General features: G+C 42.1%; 1 protein-coding gene across 1 annotated transcript in view; it reads right to left on the bottom strand.

Moving 5' to 3' along the window:
* Positions 1 to 634: 634 nt before the first annotated feature.
* LOC126411687 (cytochrome c oxidase assembly protein COX18, mitochondrial) overlaps positions 635 to 11,222 on the bottom strand; it is a 75,610-nt gene continuing 65,022 nt past the window's right edge. The window contains exon 6 of the mRNA XM_050081382.1: positions 635 to 1,056. Coding sequence (XP_049937339.1) covers positions 853 to 1,056 — 204 coding nt within the window. The 3' untranslated portion in view covers positions 635 to 852. The remainder of the gene's footprint in view (positions 1,057 to 11,222) is intronic.

Below are 11,222 nucleotides of genomic sequence, written 5' to 3'. Positions count from 1 at the left end.
AGCAAAATGCAAAGCAAATGATGAACTCATTCTTAACAGACCAAAGAGCTGTAAGAGAGAACGGAAGGCCATTAAACCAGAGAGAAAGCGTCAAAACAAAGCCAGTGCTATTCCAGTCTCTCTGGATGTATTACAACACATTTTATAAATCCTACCCCAGACATCAACTTATTGAAAGTTGTGAGCAAAACAGAAGCACTACTGGACACACAGCTTCTAGAATCTAGACAATAATGCAAATGGTAATGTTAGCTTCACTAATGTAAATAGTAAATAACTCAATGAATCAATAGAGAAACCCAGCAACTTGAGAGCTGAAGATCAGTATGGTCTCTCAAACTTTGTAATTCAAGGAATAAGAAAAGATACCATAATGCCAGTGACAAATCTCATTAACACCAATAAGAACTTATTTAGCCTGGCAGGTAATGGGTAAATAACTTTCTAAATTGTTAATTAATGTGTTTGACCCCTAACAGGGTTACCCAAAGCTTCAGATATGACAACTGCCAAGTCATAAATCACACACACTCATGCTTTCCTATATCCAGCAGGGCATCCACTTTCAAAATGTGAACAAGATTTCACCATAGCATGATTGTCATAGGAAAGCACATGATACGTCTGTAATAAAGATTGACCTTGTTGTCAAAGACAACAAGGAACAAAAGCTTAACTGAAATTCACTCTAATATTTGAGTGTACAAATTAAGAAATGTGTCTTATATATGCCCATTCACAACTTACACTACACCAGTCACTGTACCAGTATCTATTTCAACATATAGTAATATTTCTTCATGGGTGGGTTCTCTTCCTCCCTCTGAAAACCTGTATCACAAAACAAGCGTGCTACTTCTCCTTTGACACTTGTGTTCCAAAAGTAAACAGTTTATCTACTTTCTCCCTTAAGCGCTTGTAAATATGCCTGTATGGATGTTTTAGTTGGGAAGGGGTTTCTGGTATTCTAAAGAATTTCTTGACACGTGGTGACATAAGAACTATGTTTTGTACCAAGCCGTAGAAACTGGACGTCACCCAATAAACTGTTAAGCACTGAAACAAAGCAAAACAAAAATGTAAATTATACTAGAAATTCAAAGGTGAAAATTTCACACATAAATGATAACAAACATTGCCAAGAGCATATTTATTGTTTTTGGAGCTCAAAGGAGAGCAATGTAGGTGTTCATGGGTCAGTAATTAAATAAATGATAATCATATTGTAAATTAAAGGGAAGTTTAAAAATTAATTGCCAATATTCAATATCTAAGAGGAACTTTTTTAAAAAAAGGACTGAAAGGAGAATTGTGTATCAAGGCTGACAGAGACACAATTTGGAACAGACACACACCCACAGGTCGAGCATTAAGTGTTTCTTTCTATCTTTTACATTCAACATGGTTCCATTAGTTCAATCATCTTTTCCATCTCACAGCTGCAGAGTCAAATGCAACCACAGAATATATCTTCGCTCTGGTAAATCTACCATCTAAGCCCTGCAGTCATTCACACTATGGAACCTCCACTGCAACAGAACTGTTCTACAATGCATCCCACTATACTGGAAAACACCCAACGCTGCCATGTTTTTATTGCTGGAACAGTGGAGCTTATAGTTTCCAACGTCTTTGTAGTGTCTCTCATAGTTACTGTTTTTATATGGTATAAAATAATAGAAATTATGTAATAGATCAAATGTGATTTATCCACACTAACAGAACATGAGAGAAATTTCAGAGAAAAGGAAATGAGCACATAAATAGAAGTTAGTAGTGAACAAGGCTACAGTAATGAGACACGTCACAGTTGCTACAGAGTTTAAACCTCTCAGCTCTTATTTGGAAGGTGCCTAGTAGAAACCCAGGCCAGCTGAATTGATTAAGAACCTGTTCTTACAGCTAATGTCCCTCCACAAATAGATACTGTTCAAGCAATGGTCTTGTCTGCCACTGTATTAACATATTACACAGTGATTTTCTGTAGAATATAGATGCTGTGTTAACTGATAAAGATAATGATGTCCTGAGAACATTGGGCACATGGTGTACTTAAGTGCTGAGATGAAGTTCAGTGTATTCAATGCAGTTGCACTTTTATTAACGTTTATGTGCATTATTTTGAATTTACCCATAATTATGGTCAGCTGTCATTCACAAGCTCTAGAGAAAATTTTGCCCAACTGTTGAATTTCCTTACTTCTGGTAATGGTGGTATTTTCCCATACACAACAGCATTGTGAGCAAACAAACTGAGGTCAGAATTGACAATATCAGGAAGACTGTCGATATACAAACAGAAAATGGGAGGTCATATACTATCCCTAAATAAGATCTCACTTATCTAGTATCCTAACAGTAGCAATTTATGACTTAAAAACATTCTCATACTTCCATTGCAACTGTTTGTCTCTGTAACAAGGAATCCTGCACTCTGCACACACTTGAATACCCTGTCAAGTTTAACAAACAGCTGAAATATTTCCTTTTGTCATCCTTAAACAATAGTCATACATGGAGCTGGAACAACACTGATGCATTGCCATAAAGACAATCAGAAAATCATGTTATGTAATTCACTGAGATAAGTGTGCAAAGCTGCCACGTCTATACCACTGCAATTGCCAGGGTTCTTCTTATGCTGGCTTGACTATAAATGCAGCATGAGGAAGCTGTGCTTGCAGGGTGGGGGGAGGGGGAGAAAGAGAGATGGGAAAAGGACTATGCAGGTTTGCTGGTAGGCTAAAAGGCATGTGTAGGTCTGGAGTGGAAGCACAGAAGGGTACAAGCAGGTAGGGGACACAGATTAGTGAAGACTGAGCCCAGGCAGGGAGGGGGAGGGGGGGGGGGACAGGATGAAGGATATGTTGCAGGGAGAGCTCCCACTTTCGCAATTCAAAAAAGAAGTAGGTGTTGCTGGGAAGAGCCCAGATGGCAAAGGCTGTGATGCAGTCATTGAAGTAAAGCATATTGTGTTGAGTGATATGTTCAGCTACTGACTCTCTCTTGGCCACAGTTTGGCAGTGGCCAGTCAAACAGATGATATTTTGTCAGTTGCCATGTCCACATAGTACACAGCACATTGCTTGCAGCTAAGTTGGTAGATAATATAGCTACTTTCACAGGTCCCTGCCTTTCATGGGGTAGGAGATGCCTGTTACAGGACTGGAGTAGGTGGTAGTTGGAGGCTGTATGGGACAGGTTTTGCACCTAGGTCTATTTAGGGATTTGAGCCATGGGGCAACATGTTGGGAGCTGAAGTGGAATAGGGATGGACAAAGGATATAGTATATAGTGTAGGATGGGGGAATGGTAAAACACCACAGAGGGATTTTTTTTTTTGGGGGGGGGGGGGGGGAAGATAGTGGGAGGATATTCCTCATTTCAGGAAACAACAAGAGGTAGTGGAAACCCTGACAGAGAATTTGATTCAGTTGTTCCAGTCCTGGTAATGAGTGATGAAAGGGATGCTCCTTCATGGCTGGACAATGGGTATGTGGAGGATGTGAGGTGGCTGGGCAGATAAGGCATGGGAAATCTGAGAAAAGTGTGTCCTCGCCTCGGTGAAGATCATGAAGATGTCATCAATGAATCTGATTCTGGGTGGTTGGGAAGTATTTCTCTAGATGACCTATGAATAGGTTACCACATGGTGGTGCCATGAGGATCCCCATTAGGCATCTTACAAACAAATCTGTAGTACAGCAAAGGGCATCCATTTCTATGTGGAAGCCACACAAAAACTTATGCAACAGCTGGCAGAGAATGTGATTCAGCTGCTCTAGCCATTTGTGATACTAAGTCATGAGAGGGGTGCTCCTTTGTGGCCAGATAGTGTATATGTAGAGAATGATAGGTGACTAGGGAGACAGGGGATAGGGCATCTGTTCCTTGACAAGGTGGGGTGGGTAACTTCATTCTGTGAAGACCTTAGTGAGGCATCTAGATTATTCGGAGAGATACTGCTTGTCACTGCAGCTGTGACCCCAATGCATGAATATGCTGAATGGAAGGGACTTCTTGGTGTAGAATGAGCGGCAGCTGTCTAAGTGGAGGTATTATTTTGAATTGATCCAAATGGAAGTACTGATACTTCAGGTGAAGGTCAAAATCGAGGAAGTGGCTTGTTGAGCTGAGGAGAACCAGGATAAGTCAATGGGGGAGATGGAGTTGAGGTTATGAAAGAATGTGAATAGAGTGACTAAACTCCCTATCCAGATCACAAAGACGTCATCAGTAAATCTGAATCGGGGGAGGGCAGGGAGGGGAGGGGGGGGGGGGGGCGGACTCTGTGTGATTAGGAAGGATTCCTCTATAAATGGCCTATGAAAAGATCAGCTCAGTTTGGTGCCATATGGGGGCCATTTGCTATACCATGAATTGTTTGCAGGCCATGCCCTCAGATGAGAAGTAACTGTGGGTGAGGATACAGCTGCTCATGGTGACAAGGAAGGAGGGTTTAGGTTTGGAGTCAGTCAGGCACAGGTAAAGGTAGTGTTGAATAGTGGCAAGGACATGGACATGGGGAATGTTAGTATAGAAGGAGGGAGACACTAGCCAAGGGTGAGAGTTGTGCTTATCTGAATATGTAAGGAGTTACGTTGCCTACGTCTTATTAAGGACTTAGTCTGACAGCTGAATAATGTATAGTAGTCCTTTTCATAGTGTCCGTCTACCTCCTCTAAGTAGTGAGTAGCAATCCATCCTTTTCATATCATTGTTAGTCTATCCCAGATTTTCTAATGTTTGATTTCACCTAGCGGCTTCCATTTTATCCTACAACCAGTGCTGTTTATCTTTATTACTGTTCTCTACTGCATTACATTACTCAGTGACTGTCCTATTCTTTCTCTACTTTCCTTTGTCTCCTTGTCACCTTACAAACTATGTATGCTGTCCACTCCTTACCACACACTGTGTGAAGCACTGACATCCAAGACATTCTGTATCAACAGTCTCATCCACACAATACGTGCCTGCATGGACTGTAGTTGCAGAATATTATGTCCCACTTTCTCTGCATGGAGATAATTATTCTATGATCTTAAAATTGGTACCTTCACCCAATAGCATTTACACATTTTCTCGGCCCTGTCTGAATTAAGACGTACTTTCTTGCACCTTGCACCTAACATCAACACCCCTGTTCTTTCCATATTCAAGCACTCAACTTACTTACCTCATCCAATTGAATTACACCTGATGTCCCTCCCTTCCCATACATCCCACCCACTGACATGCACCTCACTGTATTATTGTTTTTTTTTTATTTGTAGTTTCAGTCTGATTTCATCCCATTTCTGTGTTAATTGTAATTTGTTTTCATGTTATTTTTCAGTATACTTACTCAGGTCTTCAGGTTTAATCTTTTTTCACTTTACTATATCAGTTTCATCTTTTCTGTGACTTGCTCCTTCCATCTGTGCCAATACAGAAAAGTTTCCCTATCCATAGCCAGAATCCAGTCCCACATACTGTTCCTGTGTTACCGCCTAGCTTTTGGAATCCCCCCCCCCAAATGGCCTGAGCATCAAATTACCTATCTCCATCTGCAACCTGTCCATCCACAATGACCTCACAAACCTAGCCTTGCAAAACCAATGTCTCAGGTCTAAGGCCCTTGCACTAACTTTCTTCATCCATAAACTCCTCTTGCTATGTAGTCTCAAACTTCCGCATCTCATTTCCCAGATTGAAACATTTGTCCTCCAAGAACTGGAGCAGCATGCACAATGTTGTTGTTGTTGTTGTTGTTGTGGTCTTCAGTCCTGAGATTGGTTTGATGCAGCTCTCCACACTACTCTATCTTGTGCAAGCTTCTTCATCTCCCAGTAACTACTGCAACCTAAATCCTTCTGAATATGCTTAGTGTATTCATCTCTTGGTCTCCCTCTATGATTTTTAGCTTCCACACTGCTCTCCAATACTAAATTGATGATATCTTGATGCCTCAGAACATGTCCTACCAACCGATCCCTTCTTCTAGTCAAGTTGTGCCACAAACTTCTTCCCAATCCTATTCAATACCTCGTCATTAGTTATGTGATCTACCCATCTAATCTTCAGCATTCTTCTGTAGCACCACATTTCGAAAGCTTGTATTCTCTTCTTGTCTAAACTATTTATCATCTATGTTTCACTTCCATACATGGCTGCTCTCCATACAAATACTTTCAGAAACGAATTCCTGAGACTAAAATCAAGTCTCGATGTTAACAAATTTCTCTTCTTCAGAAACGATTTCCTTGCCATTGCCAGTCTACATTTTATATCCTCTCTACTTCGACCATCATCAGTTATTTTGCTCCCCAAATAGCAAAACTCCTTTACTACTTTAAGTGTCTCATTTCATAATCTAATTCCCTCAGGATCACCCGACTTAATTCACTACATTCCATTATCCTCGTTTTGCTTTTGTTGATGTTCATCTTATACCCTCCTTTCAATACACTGTCCATTCCGTTCAACTGCTCTTCCAAGTCCTTTGCTGTCTCTGACAGAATTACAATGTCATCAGCAAACCTCAAAGTTTTTATTTCTTCTCCATGGATTTTAATACCTACTCCAAACTTTTCTTTTGTTTCCTTTACTGCTTGCTCAATATACAGATTGAATAACATCAGGGAGAGGCTACAGCCCTGTCTCACTCCCTTCCCAACCACTGCTTCCCTTTCGTGTCCCTCGACTCTTATACCTGCCATCTTGGTTTCTGTACAAATTGTAAATAGCCTCTCGCTCTCTGTATTTTACCCCTGCCGCCTTCAGAATTTGAAAGAGAGTATGCCAGTCAATGTTGTCAAAAGCTTTCTCTAAGTCTACAAATGCTATAAACATAGGTTTGCCTTTCCTTAATCTTTCTTCTAAGATAAGTCATAGGGTCAGTATTGCCTCATGTGTTCCAATATTTCTACGGAATCCAAACTGATCTTCCCCGAGGTTGGTTTCTACTAGTTTTTCCATTTGCCTGTAATGAATTCAGGTTAGTATTTTGCAGCTGTGACTTATTAAACTGATAGTTCAGTAATTTTCGCATCTGTCAACAGCTGCTTTCTTTGGGATTGGAATTATTATATTCTGCTTGAAATCTGAGGGTATTTCGCCTGTCTCGTATATCTTGCTCACCAGATGGTAGAGTTTTGTCAGGACTGGCTCTCCCAAGGCTGTCAGTAGTTCTAATGGAACGTTGTCTACTCCCAGGGCCTTGTTTTGACTCAGGTCTTTCAGTGCTTTGTCAAACCCTTCACGCAGTATCATATCTCTCATTTCACCTTCATATACATCCTCTTCCATTTCCATAATATTGTCCTCAAGTACATTGCCCTTGTATAGACCCTCTATATACTCCTTCCACCTTTCTGCTTTCCCTTCTTTGCTTAGAACTGGGTTTCCATCTGAGCTCTTGATATTCATACAAGTGGTTCTCTTTTCTCCAAAGGTCTCTTTAATTTTCCTGTAGGCAGTATCTATCTTACCCCTGGTGAGATAAGCCTCTACATCCTTACATTTGTCCTCTAGCCATTCTTGCTTAACCATTTTGCACCTCCTGTCGATCTCATGCACAATATCACCTCAAAGAACTGTCCAATCTATTCACTTCATACTCCCATCCATTACCACAACAAAAGCCTCCATTAAACATCTCCTTAGATCTGTCAAACCTTGCCTTCCACAACTGACAAAGCCCCGAACCACAAACACAGCCATGAACCAGTCCTCCAAAAACATCAGTCCTAAAAAAGTTTCCATTCTTTCCAAAGGTCTTACCTTTCTTCACATTCCCAAATTCAAAAATGCTGGGCTTGCTTAAGAACTTCTCTCCTTTCCCCAGCCCCTATAGTGTGTTATTTCGCCACTAACCTTACCAAGGAATGTAGTCGAATTAAGTCGGGTGATGTTGAGGGTATTAGATTAGGAAATGAGACACTTAACGTAGTAAAGGAGTTTTGCTATTTGGGGAGCAAAACAACTGAAGATGGTCGAAGTAGAGAGGATATCAAAGGTAGACTGGCAATGGCAAGGAAAGCGTTTCTGAAGAAGAGAACTTTGTTAACATCGAGTATAGCTTTAAGTGTCAGGAAGTCATTTCTGAAAGTATTTGTATGGAGTGTAGCCATGTATGGAAGTGAAACATGGACGGTAAATAGTTTGGACAAGAACAGAATAGAAGCTTTCGAAATGTGGTGCTACAGAAGAATGCTGAAGATTAGATGGGTAGATCACATAACTAATGAGGAAGTATTGAATAGGATTGGGGAGAAGAGAAGTTTGTGGCACAACTTGACCAGAAGAAGGGATCGGTTGGTAGGACATGTTCTGAGACATCAAGGGATCACCAATTTAGAATGGAGGGCAGCATGGAGGGTAAAAATCGTAGGGGGAGACCAAGAGATGAATACACTAAGCAGATTCAGAAGGATGTAGGTTGCAGTAGGTACTGGGAGATGAAGAAGCTTACATAGGATAGAGTAGCATGGAGAGCTGCATCAAACCAGTCTCAGGACTGAAGACCGCAACAACAACAACAACCTTACCAACCAAATTCAATCCAAAACCAATAACCAATATCAAACCCTGCCTTGCTCAATTCAGTCCTCCGTCTAACAGTGATCCATCCCACTACTCCATAATCTTCCCAAGTTAACTATCCAGGATTTCCTAATGTCAAACTTATTATTCTCCAAATTCTTCAACAGGGTCCCAAAGTCACATCCTCAGAATGAACTGCAACCCATCACCTAAAAATAGATCCCGACCTCATAATCCCATCTGTTGACAAAGGCTCCAAGAAGTGCAGGGATTAACTGGTGGAAGGACTCTACCAGCTGTCAGATACATACACTAACAAGCCTGCTGTAGTGATCCATTCCAGAAAACCAGCAGAATCTACAGCCTCTCCTCAAAACTCTAGTGCCACCCCAGAACCTTTCCCCTGAGTCTATCTCCCACCTCACCCCACCACTCCTTGCGCTACTTCCTTCTACATGCTTCCTGAAGTACTTCAACCCAACCACCCATGATGTTCCACTGTGGCTGTTTACTGAACCCCCTGTAGTACATAAACCCAACCATCCAGGACATTCCACCGTAACTGTTTCCTGTGTCCCAGCAGGGAGAATTTTTCCCTTGGGGACGATCATCATCAGCCTATTACCTGTAACCTACCCTCTTACACAAATGACACCAACCATTTCCTCTACTTATTTTTCACATTTCCTTTTCATTTACCAACTTGTGCTTATGCCCATAGCCTACTCCACACTACCTTACCCAATGCCCAAATGACCCCAAACATACAACCTCTCCCTCGCCACCATAACCAGGCATATACTAATCCACAATTACTTCTCCTCTGATGGTATCACGTACAAACAAATCCATGATACAGCAATGCACACCCACATGTCACCAACCCTTGCTAACCAACTTCTTGCCCCCGTGATAAATATTCCTGAAGAGCCACAGGTGCAGGAATCTGTCCCATGCATCCACCTGGGACTTTCTACCTACTCCATTCATGTATCAACCATCTTCTATACCACTGAAGGCAGCACCAGCAGTTTCCCAATATTGCATCTAGCAGCACACTATGCTGTTCCCATCACATCCCTGCATGCTCAGACAGACAGCAGTAGCATTTTCCCCCACCCCTACTATGCCATCCTTACTCTTCCCTCACTGGATCTACATAACTCAAATCAAGCCCTATCTAGTTGAGCTCTTTGAGGAACACACCATCTGGCATCCCAGCATTTGACAGTGCTAGATTTTGAGCTTATTGAATGTTATGGAGATGCTGAGCCACTTCTTTCAATCATGTATAGCCATATTTTACAATATCATGCCCTAATGTCTTACTTTCACAACTGCAATCATGTAACCATAGCAAATCTTATGAATTACACCCTCATGAGCAATTGAATTGGAGATCATAGATATACTGGAGGGAGGGGGGGAAGGAGGAGGAGGAGGAGGAAGAGGAAGAGAAGGAGGAGGGGGAAGGGGAGGGGGCAGGGAGGGGGAGGGAGGGGAGGGGGAGGGAGGGGAGGGGGAGGGAGGGAGGGGGAGGGAGGGAGGGGGAGGGAGGGGGGAGAGAGAGAGAGAGAGAGAGAGAGAGAGAGAGAGAGAGAGAGAGAGAGAGGACTTCTGTCAAGAAGGTAAACAGAACAATTTGGCCTTTCATGAAAATGGTACAGCAAACTGGATACTGATGAGAAATCTGTGCACAGGATAGGCAAGGTGTGCTACACCACTGAAAGGTCACAGCCTTATCAAGGATGTCCAATACTTTGGATACTTTATCTCCAAGGCCATGCAGATACCTCGAATGCTACCTGCCAATAGCCTATGGTGAGCTCACAGACTTGGAGAAACTTTTCTGCCAGCTGGGTTAACTGCCATAGTTAAAAATGTCATGATAACAGGCATCACCGTCAACTATCGTGAATTGTTAACAAAGGACATGCAGTCCATAAAGCAGCTATCCACTAGACGATTCAACTGGTGAGCAACCATTGCATCTAGAAGCATCTTCTCACTATAGCTCACACATGTGGCTCTGCTTACCAAATGTCACAGCGATTAGAGACTGGTGCTGGCACAGGCACTGCCATTGGATTTCACAGCATGTGCAAAGTTCACATGCAGTGATGAGGTTCAGTAGAAGTTGATACATGCCAATGGCAAGTCATAGGTGTGTGAAAACCATATGAGGCAGGGCATCCTCCTGGCCCACTAGCCAATCCAGGCAGGTGGTAGAAGTGGTACGAGGTCACACTGAAAAGTAATGGTCCCGAATTCTTTATTCTGTTGTCAAGGTCAGTTCAGGAATAACATGTCACGCATGTTACTTGGTCAACTTTCGCAGCCCTCTGCTACTACAGGGGTCCAAATTGTAGTGAGTAGCTTGGCACTGTGCAATGCTACTATGTTGGTGTGTACGAAACAGTGTGCAGTAATCAAGCTTCTAGCTTCAGAAGAGTTTTTCCACACACGGAGCATCCTCTCATTCAGCAAGACAATGCCAGACCACACATCCAAGCACTGTGACATCTGTAACACACCAATGCCTTTGGTTCATGTCATTGATCATCCTCCGTGAAGTCCCAATTTGGCCCCATCTGATTTTCATCTGTTTCCAAAACTTAAAGCACAACCAGAGGAGTAGTAAATATGTATAAATAAATATGTTTATGGAACCACAATCTCACCTCTGCTTGCATCGC

The sequence above is a fragment of the Schistocerca serialis genome, chromosome 1, assembly GCF_023864345.2.
Source record: "Schistocerca serialis cubense isolate TAMUIC-IGC-003099 chromosome 1, iqSchSeri2.2, whole genome shotgun sequence".
Classification (NCBI taxonomy): Eukaryota; Metazoa; Arthropoda; class Insecta; order Orthoptera; family Acrididae; genus Schistocerca; species Schistocerca serialis.
Note: the sequence above shows the minus strand (reverse complement) of the source record. Positions and strands in the feature narration are given on the sequence as shown.